This window comes from Enoplosus armatus, chromosome 17 (assembly GCF_043641665.1).
Source record: "Enoplosus armatus isolate fEnoArm2 chromosome 17, fEnoArm2.hap1, whole genome shotgun sequence".
Taxonomy (NCBI): domain Eukaryota; kingdom Metazoa; phylum Chordata; class Actinopteri; order Centrarchiformes; family Enoplosidae; genus Enoplosus; species Enoplosus armatus.
In genome coordinates, this window is record NC_092196.1 from 8,940,663 (window position 1) to 8,962,308 (window position 21,646).

General features: G+C 38.7%; 2 protein-coding genes across 2 annotated transcripts; both read right to left on the bottom strand.

Moving 5' to 3' along the window:
• Window positions 1–1,697: 1,697 nt before the first annotated feature.
• On the bottom strand, window positions 1,698–16,918 carry xpo6 (exportin 6). The gene is made up of 25 exons (XM_070924006.1): window positions 16,790–16,918; window positions 15,533–15,623; window positions 14,780–14,892; window positions 14,133–14,330; window positions 12,814–12,973; window positions 12,223–12,300; window positions 11,820–12,087; window positions 11,556–11,759; window positions 10,622–10,748; window positions 10,402–10,511; window positions 10,094–10,202; window positions 9,788–9,880; window positions 8,801–8,870; window positions 8,516–8,675; window positions 8,285–8,377; window positions 7,530–7,674; window positions 6,610–6,759; window positions 6,142–6,328; window positions 5,883–6,038; window positions 5,210–5,324; window positions 4,882–5,053; window positions 4,509–4,670; window positions 4,203–4,301; window positions 3,415–3,645; window positions 1,698–2,306 (listed from the first exon to the last, which is right to left on the bottom strand). The coding sequence occupies exons 1-25, from the start codon at window positions 16,790–16,792 to the stop codon at window positions 2,205–2,207; spliced, it is 3,396 nt and encodes a 1,131-aa protein (XP_070780107.1). The 5' UTR covers window positions 16,793–16,918; the 3' UTR covers window positions 1,698–2,204.
• A 1,858-nt stretch (window positions 16,919–18,776) lies between these two features.
• Window positions 18,777–21,629, bottom strand: antkmt (adenine nucleotide translocase lysine methyltransferase). The gene is made up of 6 exons (XM_070923901.1): window positions 21,614–21,629; window positions 20,793–20,956; window positions 20,577–20,681; window positions 20,352–20,492; window positions 19,770–19,820; window positions 18,777–19,220 (listed from the first exon to the last, which is right to left on the bottom strand). The coding sequence occupies exons 2-6, from the start codon at window positions 20,952–20,954 to the stop codon at window positions 18,990–18,992; spliced, it is 690 nt and encodes a 229-aa protein (XP_070780002.1). The 5' UTR covers window positions 20,955–20,956; window positions 21,614–21,629; the 3' UTR covers window positions 18,777–18,989.
• Between the last annotated feature and the right edge of the window lie 17 nt (window positions 21,630–21,646).

The following is a 21,646-nucleotide window of genomic DNA, read 5'->3' on the forward strand; positions in this document are numbered from 1 at the left end:
GACCATGTTTTAACGTGTTCTGTCAGCCTCTGAAGAGAAAAGTCAACCCTCCTCAATCAGAACTCACCAGTCGTCCCCCTGTCTGTCTACCCCCCCCCCTCCCCCATTGTCACTCATACTGAAAAATATTTAACTCCAAGTATGCCACCAGACGTGTTTCAGCTATTTATCTTCTTATGTCTGCAAAAACGTGTTTATTCCAGCATTGACAGACAATTCACAAAAGTTTACGCCTGTCTGATTCCATCATTGGATTTAACAATAAACAAAAGTTCACCAACTGTCTCTTTCTGCAGCCACCTGTATCAAACACTGATCCTCAACTTCAGTTTCTACTTCAACTAGAGCTTTGGGAACAGGATTAAAGTTTTACAGCATGTCCAAACCTTTAAACTGAATGTTAACCACAAAATAAACCATGAAGAATATTAAAGGGCTATTCCAGCGGCTGAGTAGCATAAGGCATTTTCATGAAGTTGGTGGAAAAACAAACAAAAAAATGGGTCAAAATTCAATGCTGTAGAAGCATTTTGGATATTTTTAGCTCAAAAGTGGCTGGGTCCCAATCCCAATTGCCCATTTGTTTCAAGCTCCACACACACTATTTGTAAAGCAGGCTAGGGTTATTGTCTCAGACTTGACAGCCACAACTGTTTTATAAGCTTTAAAGTACTCTCCAATAATAATGAATACAGAGTTCTTGAACATTGATGGAATTCCTTTTAAATAAAACCACATAAATATGAAAATCTTGGTGATTTAAAGACATTTTAGGTTCAATTTCAATGCATTGAAAGACTGTAAGAGTACAATCAACACTAAAAGGAAGCCTAAAATCAATTACATCTATGCTTTTAAAGACATAACTTGTATATATTTAGCATCAAGATGAGATTTTGAGCCAAAGACAAGCTTTAAACAAATTGAGGACGTGAAGCAATAAAATCCATTAGTTCTGTTAACCTTGTGGGTTGTGCTGAGTCACATGAACTTCAAGTCTGTTTTCTAATACCCAGCAATCACACAGAGCTGAACATACACAGTAAACTTAACAGTATAACAGAATAAGCATTTGCCTTCAGTATTTAAGACAGCAGCCCTCTCCAGAGAAAAGCTTTGGTGATGCCTATACATCATATTATCTAAATTCCTGGACAGATTGACAGCAACAGACACTAATATTAAAGCTGCAATCCTTGCTGCAAGTTCAACCTACAGAAAAGACGTGCGTGTCGAGTTTGTGAAGTTGTTTAATTATTCTTCCTGTGCTGATGTTTCCTATCTTCTGCATGCTGTGTCCTCAAAAACATTCTTCATGTGATGCTTCACATGCCATGCATTAAACCGCTGTCTGTTGATGCTTCATATCTGTCAAGAATTTTAGTAATTCTCAAAATGTAAATCTGCTCTGCCTTATCTATTGCCTCTGTCAAGACCCAAACCATTTAATTATTGAAAATGATTCACCAGTTGAAGTATATTCATTTAAGTTAAAAGGAATTTTAAAGAGATGCTACTGACAAGTGTAAAGTGAAACAGTGTAAACATACAGGAAAGTCATGAATCTCTTAGTACAACCATTATTCTCACAAACAATACTGTAACAACACTGTAAGAGTAAAGCACATAGACAAACAAAATCATGAATTAACAAATACCTGAGTTTTACTAAAAAAGCACTTTATTAATCAAGCAGGTTCTCTTTTTCAGAATGGAATGATATGAAAGATCTTAAGTTGAGAGTCCGTCTCCTTTGGAGATGAAAAAAAAATTGAAGGCAAATAGAATAAAAGCAGACATTTTAAAAACTCAAAATGAGTTGAAAGTGCTCAGTCCCAGCCCAGCTTTGTTGCTGAGGTGTGGGAAAGAAGGCCTGGCTCAGACTGCTCCAGGTCTGGGCAAAAGCCAACTGCAGACCAGGTTTACATTTCTTGCCAAATTATCATTGGCAACACATAAGGAGGGCGCTGCTTTAAAAAAAAAAAAAATTACGCGCCAACCTTCTACAGTAGAAATCAAAGAGAAACATCAGCAGCATCCTCAACCTCCAATTACTCAACCAAACCATGTGTGTTGTTCCTTCCTATTTCTTTGAATAGGCGGAGCAAAGCTGAATTGGAGAAGGAGTGTTGGGCAAAGTGGTCAGCACAGGCAGTCCTTGAAGATCATAGTTGATGTGTGGAGTGGTTCAATCTGTCATTGTGCTATAGCTTGATGGTGCCAGTCGGAAGGCTACTATTACACAGTCTGTAGTAGCGAAGGTCATTCACCAGCCGCTGCACGCTTTGAGTGAACGAAGGCAAGTCCTTGAGAAAGAAAAGTTGAACAGTGATATTAATTTACAGAAGAGACAGGAGCTGACCGAATGCAGAGGAGAAGAAAACAACATTCAAGACAGCTGACAAATAGAAACATACTGGTGCTAGAGGTGAAAATGTTACAACATAGTTACATGATTTCATTATTAAAACTATACATTCGTAGTTACGGCTAGTATGTCAACATCAACTTGTGTATAACACAGACTCATCCAACAATTAGTAGGTTGGATGAGGCCCTGCACATCCACACAGGTGTTTATTTACTCTGTTTGATTTGAAGATGGATGGAGCTATACTGAGACTTATATGAAGGCACCAAACTCTGTGTAGTCATAAGAATGATGAAAGTTGGCAAAAAAGCAACCGCTCTGTCTAGAAAGGTTTCCCTGTTACTCCAGCCCTCACTGTAAACAGCTTTCTTGGGGACTATTTAATAGTCCCTATTAAACTGTTTGCAGTGTGTTCTGTGGATTATTTAGAACACACTGGACAACAGCAACCTCTGAAAAATTAATAATCAAATAATTAAAATTGTTTTTATTAAAATTGTATTATTAAAAACTTGTTTATTTGTAATACTTGTTTCCAAAAGAGACCACAAAGAGATTTCAGGAGTGACATTTTTGTGATACTAGAGCCAAGAAAATTCATACAACGGATAAAGTAACAGTGTAAACATATGCAAGTATTTCAGATTACTGTCATATTTGTCAAACAGGGAAACAGATTAAGACTCAGTAAATTACTTGTCAGCATGGAAAGATTGGACTGTGTCGGTTATTTAGAGCAACTTAAAATACTGTTCAGTATTCATATGCGGCAAAACTAAATGCCACTGTCGTCTGTCACTGCCACTTTATTTCCATATACCATGATGTGGAGAAATCAAAGTTGTCTTGCTACGTTATGTATGTAACAGTTGGTAAACCCTGTCTACGTCTAATGCAACATGTGTACCAACAGCCTGAAAATTACATTGCCTTGGTTACTCATTAGGTAGAGAATATCTCACAAAACCCACAAGTCAATGCATGCGTTAGTTTTGAAGCTGTGATTTCAGTACAATTCATGTTAGTATAAAAATGATTCTTACCCGTTCAAGCTTGAAGTTGCGTGCAAGAACAGCTCGTTGGCTGGTGTCCACACCCTGGCAGCCATTGAGGAACTCTGGCATGAAGGCCGAGTAGAAGGCATCAAAGTCGACAGAGGCCATGTTGTAAATAGCAACGGTGATTTCCTCCTGAAGAAGGTCGTGACTTTTGTGGAGAAGGACCTGCAGCAGCACATTGATGAAGTGGAGGAGCATCGAGGTCCTGAAAAGCTTCTAAAGCACAAGAAAAAGACAATAATGACAATGGAGTCCTCACTGTAGCTCTCAATCAATCAGTGTTTGGATGAGGGGAGACAAGTCTAAATTACAGGTGAATCTTATTATCAAGGATATTATGAAAGAGTTTAGTTCTAAAATATATCTGAAATATCTTATATGTCAAATCTAATCGTAACGTGCGTCCTACTAATCAGTGGGAAGAGTAAAAAGGTCACATTGATCTGAGTGCCGCCATGTGTTCTCTGTCCTCCTGATTACTAACTAGATTTTATTTGTCAAAAAGGGATGCAAAGGCCAAAAGAAAAAAGAAAGCGGCTGTGACTTGGATGAGATGACATCAACATGTTTACATCTGCATGTCCCTTCCTATAAACAGCTGGCAAGTGGAGAAGTGTTCTGATAATGACTGAAAAGTTGCCCTTTTGGAGACAATCTGCAGACTGCTAAAGCAGAATGAGTGAAATTCAGAATTTGAATGCGAGTCAAAAACTCCACGACATGCTGCACCACTAACGACAGAGTGACAGAAAGATAGTGACATAAAAACTTACCCTGTGATACAACTTGTGCTTGGTGTTGAGTGACTCCAAATAAGAGAGATTCTGCTTGAAGATGTGGATGTCAGGCTGCAGGAAAGACTGTCCAAAAGCCTGGCAAGATATTTCAGGACAAGTCAGGAAATTAAGTGGAGATAGATTTAACAATGTGTGCTATGTTGCAATTAGCACATTTCATAATTTGGGATGATCGAAATGTGCTCTCAAAATGTATTATTGTTACACCAACTGGACAGTAAATTGTTGTTCACCTGTAAATCAGAAATGTGATGACAACTGAAGGCAAATGCATACACACACCTGCATGGCAGCTGTGAACTGGGCTTCATTTTCCATGGTATCTTCAGCAGCTCCTCTTTGGACACTTGTTAAGACTGAAGTTTTAAAGAAGTACCTCCAGTTTTGGTGAAGTATTTGGTATAGCAACTCAAACATCTCTGCCTTGACGTCTGGGGAAGACCGCTATAAAAGACAAAACAATGACCATCTGTTATCCAGAACATTCGATGAATGCCAAAGACACAAAAGATAGCATCAGAAATAATATCACTATTAAGCACCTGACAATTTTCATTTTCAGAATACTTAAGACCCAATTGATTGCAGGCTAATCAATCCAGATGGCAAACAAAATCAAGCCCCAGAATGTCAAGACAGATGAACACCAACTCACCTCTGCCACAATTGGGTAAACCTGCTCCATGCACAGAGAGAGGATGCTGGGTAGGAAGGGCTTGAAAGCTTGACCAGGCTCTTGCACCACCACCTGCAGGATTTTCAGGAACTTCTGTACCACTCTACACCCTGCACTGCCCTCTTGCAAAATACTGGCTGCCAGCTGTTCCCTGGAGCACATACAAGTGACATTGCATCAATTAGTGTTCAGAGTGATACCAGCAGTTTCAGTGTTTGCCCCATGCCATTTAAACCTTTATCCGTCAACAAATAATAAAAGTAGCTATTGAAAAAAACAATTGTGGTGAAGTAAAAGTTTTTATTACCTGGTGAACATGCTCAGGAAAGTATGGATGATCTGCCCTGTGAAGGCAACACCCATCTGGACTCGCAATGCCTGAAACAGCGTCAAGAAGAAGGCCAACATCTCATCTGTCACATCTGGGGAAAAGAAGCGAGAATGAACAAAGTTGGCCAGTCAGACAACCTTTGGTGTTGACATTTGTTGAAGTGTTCAGCTATTTATTTATTACTATTAGTATTAATTAGTATGAATTGTGTTTTGTTAAAACAGCTTTCAATCATTCTTATGCAAACAGAGCATGGTTTTGTAAAGAAATAAAGAGACAAACTATGTAAATCAAGTTAACACAAGATGCTTGCGCACTTTTTTTTGTTATGCTATTTGACACAAACTAGCTGCAACTATAAATACCAGTTGCTGCAGTACAGATTATGGCACTATGGCACACAGTAAAGTGTTTAGATTGTATAGTGTTACATGCAATGTTATCATCATGCATGCACAAGTAGGAGGCCAAGAAACATCTTCACACGTGTTTGCCCAATGCTGTGCATACTGGGATAGGCCTCAGTCCCTGTGACAGGATAAGTAGGTACAGAAAAGCGAATGGATGGATTGGATCATCTTCATACTGTGATCAAGTTTTTAATACAAACTCTAGAGGGATAGCCAAACAGTAGATAAGAGACACTGACCTGGCTGCTGAATAAACACTGGGAAAAGGCTGAGGGACACTTGGACAGACTCTTGAAGACTCTGATAACAGATCTGACGTGATTTGGTGGATTCCCCAGAGATGCTGTCCACTATGTCTCTGAGCACAGGCAGGGTCTGCTGTATCACTGCTTTCACTGAAATTGAAAGAAAGATGGTCAGAAAACACAATTAGACCAGGACAAAGAGTGACAGAGAGTGAAAAAGCGTGTCAGTAAGAAAAGAAAGAGTAATACGAACTGTCCAGATCGGGTTGCCGTGGATTAATGTTCACTGTCCCTCTTAAAACACGATATTCTCGAGTGAGTGCTGCCAGTAGGCTGGCATGGTTGCTGGAGCGCGTTTGCCACTGCTGTTCATTCTCTGGCAAATTCGGCCACGGGAGCAGCAGCATGTTGGACAAAGCCCTACACACCAACATGTGAGCCTATATGAGCAAGCACATACACACACAGACATACACAGAGTAATTACTTCACGTACTGATGACATTTCAAGAACTTCAGAATCAGAGATTCAGTTATGTTTGTGAGGTGTTTTATTTTATGAGAAATTTTGGACTAAATATTGACAAAGATAGAAATTTCCAAGTCAAAGTCTTATGACCAACTTTGCTACTTCTCAAAACTGAACACATCCACTATTTATCTTTTATGAAATAACTGAGTCATGACATAACATGTGCAAACAAAAGCAACAAACATTTACCTCTTGGGGAAGTCTGTGGGTCCGATTCTCTGTAGTAATGAGGTTGAAGATGTTCTGAACAGCTGGCAACGTGACCAAGAACACAGGCCGCACGGTAGAGGTTATGGAAACCATCAAATGACATGCAGAGAGTAGCAACTTTTCAGGTACCTGGAGATAAAGACAGAGTATAAGTGCTGAAAGGAGAACCACTTGGTAACAACACTCTTCACCCTGTTTCTCTTTTCACAATCTCAGCACAACCCTAAACATCTTCCTCCCCCGGTTTTCAAAACTATTTGCTTGCATTTTTGTAAATGTCACTCAGTAGGTGGAAAGGAGCTTTCAAATGTGTGCAAAATGAGTCCTCACCTTACTAATAGTGAATAACAGCTATATTGTAATTTGCTCTTTTTTCAGTTATTTGATGAACAAAACAAAGACCTTACCCTAACCCTAGTGGCCCAAATTCATCAAGCTGATGTAGTGTGTTGAGTATGTTATAGTGATTTGAATATGGTCTGCTCTGTCATGTGTTCTTTATGTCTCATCATGTAAAAGGCAATACTGTCAATAATGAACTATCACAGCTGATTAATCAGTTATGTAAGATGTGAATGAATGAAATTGCACCATTTTATCATGATACTCTAGCAAGGGGAATATTAACCAAAAAGGACCAGATAAATAAAGCGGACAATAAACAAAAAAAGAAGCTCTTGTGAACCTTTAGGTCCTTAAGGTTTTAAATGTTGGTTAATATTTTCATACATATATTACATATTCCTCCTTAATGAACCAAATTCACTTTTATCCATGAACTGCACTTTGTTATATTTGACAATTGATCAATTTAATTTCTTTAATGACCCAAATAAGAGATTGTGCATAAATCATATTTAAATTTTTTTAAAGATAAGTTTAAGTACGAGTCAAGCTACCTTGGCTGTGATGAGTGGACTACTGGCATCTATTGCAGATGTGATGAGGTTGATGAACTGGCTCTGGTTTTGACTGTGGACCTCACTGTAGAACTGTGCAAGCCAATGAGAGTAGGCTTGAAGAGCAGCAAGGGCCTGTGCATGTCTGCAACAAACAAAACACACACACACACACACACACACACACACACACACACACACACACACACACACACACACACACAATTAAAACATGATGCGATGAAGTGAATAAAACCTATTTGCTTCTTCTTTATACAGGTTAGTCCAATTTGTTCCAAATTTGCATTTACAATGTTACTTACGATGTGTGTATGATCTAGTATTAGTTGTATTTGTCATGAATTTCTAACAAGCACTGAAACATGACATTTAAATGCAAGATTGGTCTGAATTTCTATCAAGTCAGTCCCAGAAATAAAATTAATCTGTAACTTCATTATGTAGAGTTGTTGGAGGCAACTTCTCAAACACTGTGCTAACAGCCAAATGCTTTTCAGTGGCTTTTGTTAATGCTGTTAAATATGGTTTGTGTGTCTAAATTCAAACAAACACTCTCTTGCTGTTCATACACTCAGTTCCCCTACTAATTTGTCTGTGACGCTGCAAAGAGCATTTGATAACAGAACAGTCTAGTCTTGTTATTTGTAACTGAAACCTTTATAAATAATTCTCATATACAAAAAGTGTGACATCCATGTTAGGATTGAGTTTTGTTTTAAACTTGCGATACTCACACATCAATGAGGTCTGGCTTGAGCACAGAAGGCACAGCGGTCTCCAGGTCATAAAGGCTGGTCTGAGAGCCGTAGCAAGTCACTTTAACCAACCTTGAAAAAGACGCATGGAGCAAAATGAACAGCAGAAAATCTACCACCACTATGCTATGCTATGCTATATATATATATATATATATATATATATATATATATATATATATATATATATATGACAATTACAGCACTGACCTCTCCACTACTGCCAGGGCGTCACTGAAACGTGCAGCAAAAATTTCCCCAATGAAATGCTCAGCCAAGCGTCCGACAGCTTGAAGTAGGGAGCTGAGGTCCCTGAGAGAACAGTGAAGTCGACGGCAATCATTCTCTGCAGAGATATTTAGCCTCCGACCTGAAAGAAGGACATCATGACAGGTCATCCTAACAGTTTACTATACTGAATTAGTATCACCCAATGTGACTGTACCTCAAAACAAAACAAAGAAGCAAGAAATATAAAAAGGGAAGGTTACTTACTTGTGCCAGTGGTGACAATAAACTGCTGCAAACCCATGTATACGTCCAAATTTTCTTGGAGGACTGGAAACTTGACAGAGAAAAGAGGAATAAGGAGGAGGCCGCCAATGTCACTGACTGGAATATATTTCTTAACATGTAATAATAGAATGTGTGAAAAGAAGTTTCTTTTTTTTTTTTTTTTACTTGTTAGTGTGTAGACACAACACTGAAAATAACACATAACATGCACAATACGCAAAAAAGAAATGAAGAACTCATAACCAGAACCCAAGACATAATCTATTTGGAGGAACCGGTTCCAAAAAGGAACCAATTCATGCAATCACATTAAAACAGAATTCTATTTAAGTTTTGTTCAAAAATAAAAAGATAAATAAAAGTATGATAGCACATTCGCTAGATACAGCATTTTACTAAATATTGCAACTCATCTCCTGATGTGACCTATTCCAGTCTGACATTGTTGTTTACACCTAAATTGAACCAAAACGTAAATTAATTCCAAAACCCAAACTGTTAATCTAAATTATTTCATTAGTTTCACCAATTAGTAACGTAGCATGAAGTAGTATTAAGTGACACTGTTGTGGGTACAGTTTAACATAGAATTTTATCATAACTTTACACAATGATTTTGAAAAGTGGTTGAACTGTTGGCCATGACTGTGTTTGAGGTGACCTGATGCACAATTTTAACGCACACCTGGAAGCCAATCAAGGCCAAATGTTCTAGTCAGTATTGCTTTAATGTTTTGGGAAGTTACAGTGTTCACAAAAAAATGTTTGCTGGGTTCTAAATGTTTTTGGTCGCAAAATTCCTACAACCTTAACACCAAATACTTTTCCATGTCCATGTTGAAGAATATCTACAACTGCAGCAAATTTGCACCAGCTGGAATTCTAAAATGGTAATACTCCAGTGAGGTCCACCTTAAGATAAAAACCTAACAAAATGTCAATGTGACACCAACAATGATCTCTTACCAGAGTAGAGAATGCATGGGATGGGAGCAGCTCCATCACCTTGGCAACTACCTCCAGACTCTGACGCAGGTACCTTTGCCACTCAGTCTGTTGCTATAGTTACCAAATGAAGGAGAACATTCAGACTTTGAAGTGAAAGAAATATGCCATTGTTATGTGTGAATGTCTTAAAAAGGGGTAAATATGCTAATATAATAAACTTTTATTATAGACTTTATGTGGCTACAAGCGATACACAGCTACACACAGTATTAAGTTAAAAAGGTGCAACTGATTGACTGTGAAATATATGTAAATTTTTCTTACATCATCATCCAGAGTCTCATCATCCAGTTCTTCCAACTGGGCCTGATTGTATCTGAACTGTATGCGATTCAGAACTTCCCTTAACAGAAGAACTATGGCATCTTTGTACCTGTCCAACCATAGACAAATATATTTAACAAGCACATTCTAAACAAAAGCAACAGCAAATCAATAACAATACATCAGGCATTTTATTCACTTGATTGCCTATATTTTATAAAGTTGCATTAATTTGAGACTATTTTCAGTTTACTGGGTCTTTCAGAAAAAGCACTAAAAATGATAAATAGGTTTTCGGAGCGACTTACCTATTTAGAACACTTTCTCTCTCAGCGAGTCTACTTTTGATTTTGGTGGTTAGAAAATCCAAAAAGACACTCCATATATCCAAACAGGCAAAGTAGCCTTCGTGGGTAGGCTGAAAAAGAACGAGAAGCAAGTTTTGTTATCTGTCAGGAAACCTGTATCAAATCAACAGCCTGTGGTGCTCTGCATAAACAAATGACTGTTTGACAAAATGATCATTACCTGGTTGAAGGTGTACTTGAAAAGCAGGGCAAGAAACTCTACAATTGGAAACTGAGGACTGGACTCAATGCGTCTCAAGTGAACACTAACAAACAGGCGCAGAAAATCTGTGAACTTTTCCAAATAACTGCAAAATGAAAGAGAAAGCATTAAAGTCAGCACAAACATCTTGCAGTCAGAAGTTACTTCACATAGTCTATGCTGGTCCAGTGATTCCCACAGGTTGAGAATTTGCTTGTGGTGGTGGGTGGCAGGCGGGTTCAGGGATAGCTATTTATAAAATATAACAAATGTCAGTAATGCTCCATCCAAGACTCTGACCTGTTGATGATTCCTGAACAACTACAGCTTGTGCTGGTTTATACATGGCAGGAACAACGGACTGACTAATACGCACCACATTAAAACTTGAAACTGATATATATATATATATATATATATACACACACACACACACACACACAGTACATGGTCATGTTAACTCGACAGTCAATAATGAATAACTTGAAACCACATTTAATATATACATAAAATAAAATAAAATAAATAAAATAATGGGACCACAGAGAAGTGGGATCATTCTCAGCTACTGTCAAGTCAGCTGAAAAATGGACCAAAATTGTGTAGTTCAAAAGTTTTCAAGTTAATCATAATGGCACGGTTTTAAACACAAGCAGAAAGAATGGGTCAGAATGGTACATGGCTGTATAGAGCCAGTGTGAAGAGCAGCAGTGATGAAAACAAAGACTGTTTTGAGAAATGGACTACTAAGAAATACCACAGTGCAACTTCTGATTGCAAATGAGGTTTGAGTGTAACAAAAGTAAATATGACCACATGCTGAAATTGTCATGGTGGAATACACTCTCTAGTATGCAAACACTTAATTATGCAACTTACAAATATTAGTGTCAACCAATAGACTGAGCCATACCTCTCATCAAGTTCCTGTAGGCGGCTTTTGACTGTATGAGCGTTATTCTCTCGTGTCAGCCTCTGCAGGAGAAAGAAGGTCTGCTGGAACATGCGCAGCAGGTACTCCTCAAAATCCATTGGCACACAGTTCTTTGACACAAGCTCATTGACACAGGTCATGGCGAGTACACCAAGCCGGGCACGATCCACCTTGTTGCCCTCACTCTGCTGTACGTTTCTCCCTCCTCCATTAGATGTTGGTGGCATTGTCCCAGGATTAAGCTGCCCATTGGAAGAGGAGGAGTTGGAGGAGATGAAGGATCCTGTCTTGGCCTTTGTCCGAATATCACAACCAAAACGTGCAAAATGGAAAATGGATGCCAGCAGGGTGGGTGTGATGCTTGTGGACAGAGGGATCCAGCTGAACAGGTGAGCCAAACACTCCAAAACGAGGCAACATAGTTGCTGACTGTCATTGTCCAATGCTGCCATGGGCTGGCAAAGCAGCTTTGAGTACTGGCTGCCCTGAAACAAACTGCCCAGCAATTCCACTGACAGAGAGACAAAAAATGGTCTGGTTAAAACACAACAACAAACCATTTGGTAAGATGCTGTCTGTAGGTCAACGTCACCACATTACATGCAAGTCTTTGTGGTTTAATGTAACTAATGGACAATTCACTCACCACTTTCCCCTGAGGTGGGTGACGGAGGTGGGGTGGAAGCTATGACACTGTGCTTGTCCCAATAGGTCTCCAGGATACCTGCAAAACAAGAGGTGACAAGAACCCAATTATCCACATATACTGAAGGTTTTCCACCAAATCATTTGCTCTGACTGGCAGCCAACTCTAATGTTTGGCAGATTTTATCTTTAGTCAAATTTGGGCATTAAAAAAACATTTTTACAAGTCAGACTTAAACCTCATTAGTTGGTTGTATCATAGGTGGTTTTATATCCAATTCAAATAGCATTTCTGTAAATGTGCCTCAGTCTGAAAATTGGATTGGATTTCAGACTGGATTTCAGACTGTCCTTTACATCCCTGGCACGTAACACTGATGTCACATATAGAGAGAGCAATATTAACTCACTCAGATTTCAGCAGAGTCGTTGTTACATACACCCAAGTTCATGTATCAATCACTAGTTCTGCACCATAACTAGATAGTGCTATAGATTAAACAGTATGAGCATAAATCTCTTTTCTACATCTTGCCATCATCTATTTACAGTAAGAAATCACTTTGTGCAAAGTATTAAAGATAGTTCTCACCCGTCAACAGTCCAAGCACTGTCGGTACCTGCTCCAGCAGCAGTTTGCGTAACTCATCTTTCCTGGCGACACTCAGGTCTTCTCGCGGACATGCAAGTTCCTCTGATGTGGTTTTCAACATCACCAACCCCAAAGGAGCCAGAGCTGGGGACTGGATCAACTGCAGTTCACAAAAGGTTGACAGACAATAGCTCTATCAGTAAAGATAAAGATTACTGAATTTTGCCCACTACCTACTTGTCCTACAGTTTCCAGACTGTTTCATGCAAGGAAGCTACTAATAGAAGCTTTATGAGGGTTGGTTGACAGTTCTTTGCAATCACTTAATAGAATTAATACACTTTTCTGAAATGAAACATTAGACACAGCACATTCTATATAAATATTAAGTGTGGCCGTTTAGCTCGTCATCTGCTCACTAAATTGATCACAAGACAAGATGCATTAGAATCTATTGTATGTGGCTTATCACTTTGGCTGAACATTTGTTTTTAATGCAGAGTGTGGAAAAAAACTTAGAAAAACAGAATAAATACTTTGCATCACCAAACAGACTGCCAAAATGGGATTAATTTGTTCTAAAGGTGCAAACATTCATATTAAATCGTATGTAGTAGACACTTCACATGGGCCAGTCCCTAGGCCAGTCCCTTACTCTGAAGGAAGAGGGACCTACAATGTAGACTGTTGACTTTTCTATTTAAATCAGTGTAATCAGTGTATCAGTGTAATCTATTGCATTTCCATTATGCAACAAAAGGAAACTGAATCAGTCCCTCTTTGATGATTCGATGTCTGCAAACAGCAATGTTCTTTTTAAATACTGTGCTCTGGAGCAATAGTCCAACCTATCCACCAAGCAAAAGTACAATGTTGTAAGATTTAAAAAAAAAAAAAAAAGAGAAGACATTTAGCAATTTTCTTGTGGGTCATAATATAGCTTCTGCCCTTGTTCATGTCTGGCCACATCCTCATAACATACAGTAACTACTTAAAAATGCTAAATAACTAGAATACATTGTTCCAAATGAACACAGTTGATTTAAAAAAGAAAGTAAACCTAAAATGCTATTTGAATATGTTTGAGAGGTGTGCAACAGGGAGAGGGAAGAGGGATACTTTTTAGATCAAATTCACATTATCAAAAAGAACACATGTTCAGTCAACAGAACAGAAGCTAAGGTTTTGTGGTTTGCTGTTTTCATGTAACTTCTAAGTCGTAGTCAACTTCAATTAACACATCAACCAGCACCCAGTTCCTGATGATTTAAACTGAGACTAAACATTTTAATAGCAGAAACGACATCCGCAGGGCTTACCTGAAGTGTGTTTGTAAAGAAATCATGGTAGAACATTGGCCAGTCCTGGCGACCAATGTCCACAATGACTTTGCACAGTTTGTTACGGATGAAATAGGGCACCGATTTGTGCTGACCAAGTAGGAGTTTGGGCAGACAGCTGCGAATCTCCATCTTGTCTTGTGAAGCAACACCAATCCACATCTTGTTCACCAGGTTCTGAAAGTAAAAAGGGAACAATCAGCTGTTATAGCTGTGGCTGAAGGAGACTACAAATGTATTTAGTCAAATTTTGTAACTGTTCTCAATCTGTTGAATAACGTCCACTGAAAAACATTTTTATTATCACACCTTCCATTACAAGCATAACACTGCAAGTGAAACACTTAAATCTAACCATACATATCTCAGATATGCATTAAAGAAGGTGAGAGAGGGGTCACAGGATGTTCAACCTTTTATCCCATACAAAATGTATTGCACATTTAGCTAACTTGTTTTCCAGAATTAAAGCAATGAGGAAAGAGGAACACAGCATGAAACAAATTCTCTTCTCAGTACCTATAAAACAATACTTTCATTTGTGTCTTATTTTCATAGAAAAGGCAAAGAAGGCCCTAGACAGTACTATGAACTGAAAATATGTATCTCCCACCTACGGGACTTACTTCAAATACTGTGAGGCTGTACATCATTACATACTCATTCCGAGTATTGGAGAGGAAGAACAAGCAGTGGCGCCATGCTCCGGTCTGCTGTGCAAAGTTATTCAGCAGCTCTTCTGCAGAAAAAAGGAAGTAGGCATGATCTCTGACAGAAGTACATGACACTGTAGTACCTCACTTGCCGACAGACTGAAAGTAATGCGTCACAACACAGGAAGTGTGTAAAAAAAGTAATGCAAAAAGTACTTTTAATAGAAAGCCAAATATTTTCAGATCACATTAAACATTGACCTACACTACAGTAGATTCCAATATACAGTACATTGCATTTGGGGATCAAGACTTGCAGATGGCAGATATGTGCCAACTGTTAAAAGAATTTGGGATAGTATCATGCAGGGAAAAACCTTTACCATTTGTCAAACCTATGATTCAAAGATAAGAAGGCCTCGTACACATTATCCTTTTATCAAAGTACGAGATGAGATACAAAAAGTGATTAATTTCACTTTGAATAAAACACACCCTCAATTTTTAAGTTAATGTGATATTAAACTGACCCTGGGGAAAAAGGTTGACAAACAAGGTTTTTCAGACTTTATTTAATTTCTTTCCCTCTCTTCTCTGTTCTTTTGTTTTAAGCCCTATGTTGTTTCCATTACAAACCAGCTTCGTGGAAACACAAACTTGAAAATTCTTGCGGACCATGCCCTTGCTTGTAATGTCTAGTGGTAGGTTTTACAAGGCCAAACTTACCTATTTCTCTCTTTCGCTCATTGGTCGTACAGCTGTGAAAAAACTCCGTCATAAGGCTCTCCAGTGCACGCAATGATGCCTCCTCTGAAGCCTAGTGGATAATAAAATATAAAGTTGGGTACAAAACGCATATTTAGGTTATCTATTTGATCCAAACCACTGACTGCTGTACTTTTTGGCATAATCATTTACCCATTAGGCTGACAAAAATCACACTTCAACCATTATCTGTCTATTTGACAGATAAAATTCTGTGAGTGCATGTCATGCAGTATATATGCACAGCAGATGCTCAGATTAACACCAATCAAAAGCCTCTCCAAACACCTGTTCTCGAACAAGAAGCCCATCCTCACAGTGAAGAGAACAATGCCCTGCCATTCAAATATCTTGTTCAAGTATCTGAGCATTTATTATGCCAATTTTTATCCATTAATTTGTTAAAAAAAGACTGGCTGCGTGTGCAGATTACTTCAACATGTAACCCTGTGGACTGATTTAAAGAGGAGACCTTCTGTAAGTTAGTGCTTGCAGGCATATGTATACAATAAGACATCTTGCTCAGGTGGGTCACTTGAGTTGGAAACTTTTATCTTCACATGCCCATGCCTGCACATAGCTATAGTTGGTCATTGCACATGTATCACTGATTGCTGTGTACGTTTTGGCAGTCTCATGAACACAGTTCACAACTGCAATCTGACTTGTTCGTATGATGCAGGAGGATTGCATGATAATTCCAGTCTTGGTGGTGCAATCCAAATTAAGTTGTAATTAAAACAAATAATTTGTGTTATATCAATTGTATTACCACGCTTGGACAGGCGAAGGAAGTTAGGCCTTGCCAAGCAAAAACGAGATAACAAATTGAGATTTTAAAGGGCAGCTCCAGAGGCAGGCGGGTCTGAATTCCTCAAATAAGCCACAACTTGCCGAGGCTCAACACAACTCAAATATTCGGTTTTGCAAGATGGGCGTCTTGTATCGTGAAATGGCTTAACGAGCTGTCACATCCCGTGAAATACCTGGCCTCTCGCAAACCGTTATATGGCTTAACAGGCATAGAGGACCGTAGTGCATGCAATCATACACGATTAGCTATATGTAAAGACATTTAAATTCATTATTAACAAAACTTTAGGTCTTCCTGTTCAAATATACGAATCAAAAGCTTATGCACCACGTTAGCTATCAGCAAATAAGACAAGAAGACAACGTGAATAACTGGGTAAATACTGAGCGTTAAATGATACTTACCATGTTTAGCTGGCTCAGGGGCTTTCTTCAGTTTACGTAGACTCGGATTAAATACAGTAATAACCCAACATTAGCTACCTAGCTAGCCAATTCTGTAGCTAGCGTTAGCTAAGGTGTTGCTGACCAATGTAACCGCAGAGGGGGCTCATCATGGTCTGCTCGCCTGCTTAGGTCGATACTCCACGCACAACAAGCTAGCAAAGGTTGGCGTCGTTGACTTTGCTTGCAAGAACAACGTTGAACACTGAGTTAATTTTACCTTGCGCGAAAACAACGCGTTTTTGATTAATAAGCATATAGGCTTAACATTGAATCAGCTATCTCGAATTGGTAACGTTAGGGTAGCGGCGTTGTCGTGCAATTCCATTTACAATTAAGCTATGTTAAATATAGAAATCTTGTTTTGTGGCACATCTATCACTAGCTCCACCACCGGAGAAATGTGCAACGTTAATTAGCTTTCTATGCCAAACGTTTCGAAGCTAAGCCCAGTTGCTAACGTTGCAGCGGATGGCTAACTCGCTAGCGTTTCTAGAAGGATGAAGGCATCATTTTTGTTAGCTAACGTTAGCTGTCAATCGTAGACATGCTTCTATGTCTTTTGGTCACGATAACTTGCCTTTTCCATTTGTATTTTCAAAGCGGGTGAATATGCACACCTAAGTTATATATCTGACAAATTTGTTACAACACTATGCGCGCTTGTTTCTGTTATTCCCCTTTTCAATGCTTAGGGCGGCTCAAGAATATAGCTAGCTTGCTGGTTACAGGGTTTGCTTCGCAACTTCCTCTTCTGCTGCAGAAATCAACCAACCCAATCAGTTTGTGTCAAGTCAGTCACAATAATAAAAGCACGATCTCCGGATACATCTTTGAAACTACTGCACTTTTTTGACAAATACTGAAGACAACGTTGGTATGCAAAAAAATAAATTTAGAGCACGGAGCAATGAGTTATAAAGGAAATAAAAATGTACAACTCAAAACGTAATTTACATGTTGTATGTAAGCTCCTAAAAGCATATATTGTCCTAGAATAAAGCAAGCCCACACAAGACAAAGGCAAAGCTATCCTGGATCATGTAGTTAATGCAGCATTTACTTTGAATTATTTATTATGAACAATATCTGTGGCTGCTTACAACAATGACATGTTTTAGTCACTGTAAACCGATATTGGCCCACCTCAGAATGTCAACCACGGTGGAGTTTCACCCAGATACTATACACATATTACCTGAATTAAGTGTCCAGCACATGGTGCATGAGAAAGGGCAATTTATAGTCCATACATAAATTAGAGCAATTACTTTTACACCAGAAACCGTCACCGCAAGGTAAAAACAACAGCAACAAAAAAAGAATCAAAAGAAAAAACAATCGCCAAAAACAAACCTACTGGATAATAATTATTTACAACACACATCAGATAAATTCCTGTAGGCTGTAGGCCTACTATACATAGGGATAGAGATGTTACTGTATGTACCCTTTATACACTATGGACCCCATGGGGTTTATATAAGTGTTACAATCTGTTTGTGTGTGTGTGTGTGTGTGTGTGTGTGTGGGGGGGGGGCTTCCAGAGCCTGAAGAGTTACATTCCACGCTTGCTGACACAAAGACTAGCTGCACTATGGAATCCAGAATTTCCTCTGAAGTTGTCAAATTATATGGAGTCCTGTATAAGAAATAATAATAAGTAATAATCAGAAGAACACTTAAAACATAAATTAATATTCGGTTGGGAGGCAAACACTTAATACAATAGAAAAAACTGTAAGTGATGCAATACTTAAAAGCTTGCTCCCCCCAGGCAGATAATTCAGCATTCTAGAGGCAAATGTGTGGTTTTCCTTTAATAACACTAACAGAAACCCTGGCTCAGGAATTTCTGGTTGCTTATATCAAATGAAATAATCCATCAAAATGGTAGAAGAGAGCATTTGTGCAAAAATGTACATGTTTACTAATCACTGTACTCAATCATCACTCATTTTAGTGCCACAGTGGATTGGAAAGCAACAATAGTTTGTCAGAAACATCCGCTCGTAGATGTAGTCAAAAAGTATTCAGACAGTCACGTTAGGTTAAACTTCCTCAATATTCCAGTGAAGGATATTTTATAAGATTAATGATATACAGTTTAATTCCATGTTACAGTTTTAGAGGGCAAAAGACTAGGAACATCCATGTAGCTTCAAGTGGATCCTTTCTCATTGGTTAGTTCATTGTCACTATCTGTGACTGTGAGCTTGTCAATTTTCTTGAAGGTGTGCTGTCTTTGTGCTTGGATGCTATATGCCCAGGCTCTGTCCACACCATGTCCCTCAATCCTGCAGGGTGTCCAGTCAGGGAAGGGAAAACGACCAGCTACCACTAAGGCATCATCAGGAAGCTCAGCCTGCAACTTCTGCTGCAATAATGAAAGCTAGGAACAAAAGAGCACAATAAAAAATTACTGAAATACTTCAACAGAAATTGACCCATAATAATGCATCCAAATGCAACTACACCTCAATCATATGCTGACAGATTCTTCCTAGAATTGTTTTGCTTGTATCTAGAATCTAAAAAATGTAGTAAGGTCATTATACTCAGGTTCCTTTTAACAAGTAGCAAATGAACAGTATTACAAACACTTTAGAAGAGAGGCTGCTTTTCCATCAATAAAAATTCTCTGAGTGGAAGAACATTTATACAGCAATGTATATATAAAATCATGTTCACCAGTGCAATGTGATTCAATTGTTATTAAAACCATTGCAACGATGCAACCTGGCATAAGGGCTTCCTGTTTCAAGACAGAGACAAGAGTTTCTGTAATGCCTGCGGGGGACCCACCATGCCTCATCTCACCCGGTTTTAATTAACTCACCTTTATTTTGTCTTTATTTCTGCATTATTTGTTTGGCTGTATGCTACATGGAGATGGTCTATATTTCACAGTTTATAGGCATCTGTTCATTATATTACTCACCACGCTAGGAGCCAAAAACACTATGACATTCTTGCATTCTGTCAAGTCGACCTGTGATGAGACACAAGGCAGGTGGTAGACAGGCCAATAACTTTATTAACAATTCAGCTTTAAATAACATACATACAACAATCACACGTAAAAACTATGCTCTTTTTAGTATTCAAATGGATTTTTTGAGGTCTGTGGTTACTAAAGGATTGACCATGACCTGACCATGTTCAATTAATGATAGCAAAGGCTCCAGCTGAAGGGAGGACAAATAAGCTGTGATATCTTCAGATATGCAGACAATGCGCACACACTACCAGAAATAAAGTAAATTAGAAGGGAAGCCTAGACTGCTAGGAAAAACTTGTGTGTATTATTCATTAAGATTTTTGGTCTGACTGTGTCATTCTTCGATCTTTTCCGTTCAAACTATCATGTTGTTGCAATAATACATTATTGCCAGGACCAATTACAATAATGTGAAATGCCAGTCATTTAATGGTGCCTGATGTAATTTAGGGTGTAGTAACTGTCTGCAAATTTGAACAGGAGTGTTACTAATGCCATAATACAGGTGGCAAATGTTCATACCTTCCAGAGATCTTCTCGTCTGTAGGACACTTTTTCATGATGGCCTGCTCTCCATGCATGAAAGCGGGCCAGGCGAACAAGCCAGGGGTTGAGCTCATAACCAATAGCAGGAGTGAAACCCTGCCGATGGGCTTCCAAGACCTTAATGGTTAGAAATGACCACAGTCAAAACCAATTGCTAACCAGTGCAAGAAAAAGGAGCCCAAATGTCTTGCTTATACTTACAATGCGGCCATCACCGGACCCCAAATCCACCAGGCCTCCCTTTCGACCTCTCAGATGTGTCATTACATTATCTACTTGAGCTTTGCTGGCAGGAATGTACGGAACCTGGAAGAAATTTAAAAGAGCTTCTACTAAAAAGAATGTTGTTTCTCAAACCTTTTTTAGAGGTACAATTGGTACAAGAAGTTACATCAGTTATGAAAATTTAGACCATACCTGTAGCCTCAAGGGGACTTTTCGGAAGCCTGGCTGGAGGATTCCCACCCACATAACATATACTGAAAGCCCAGTGCCAGCAGCTATTTGAGCAACACCCCATCCCCCAAGGTGTCTGGACTTGAGCTCAGCAAAGGCCTCGTCTGGTGTGTCATCAACCATTCCTGCATGAAATGTGGTGTAGTGTCTAAGTAAATCTAATCTTAGAGAATATGCTTAAATTCTCAGTGAAAGGGTTATAAAATATTTTTTCTTTTTGTTGTATGAAATAGTATAGTCCGTGGCAGAGAGGCTTGGGACCAAATATCTATGATCTCTCTCTCTACACATACACCAATGCGGCAGCCCTTCACAGATGCACAAAGTGTGTTCTGAATGTAATTTTGCTAAGAAATAAGTTAGCTGGTGTAACTTCATGTGCTGAGATTGTAGTGATCAGCTGATGGATGGGTGACTATTTATACATAAACCTGCATAAACAACAGAATAGCACAGGATTGGACACTATACTGGTATAATGTGCAGATGTATGTTTCAGACACAACCTTATTTAAATTATTTTCTATTTTGTCCCATATCAGTGTACAGTAACATTTGGTGATCAGAAGAGATAAAGAAAAATACTAAAATCATTGAGATTAAACAAAATTAACATTTGGTTTCAGCCATTTGGATCTAGCATCTACATTGACATCTGACAGTCGGGTTATGTGCAGCAGATTGAGGGTCACGTGCATGCGGTTATTATTTTGAATCCAGGCGTTGTCTAAAATGTTAGCAAGTACTGACACATTCATTAGCGACAATCTTTTTGATCTAACGTAATGCTGCTATGAACAAAAACGCAACTGGGC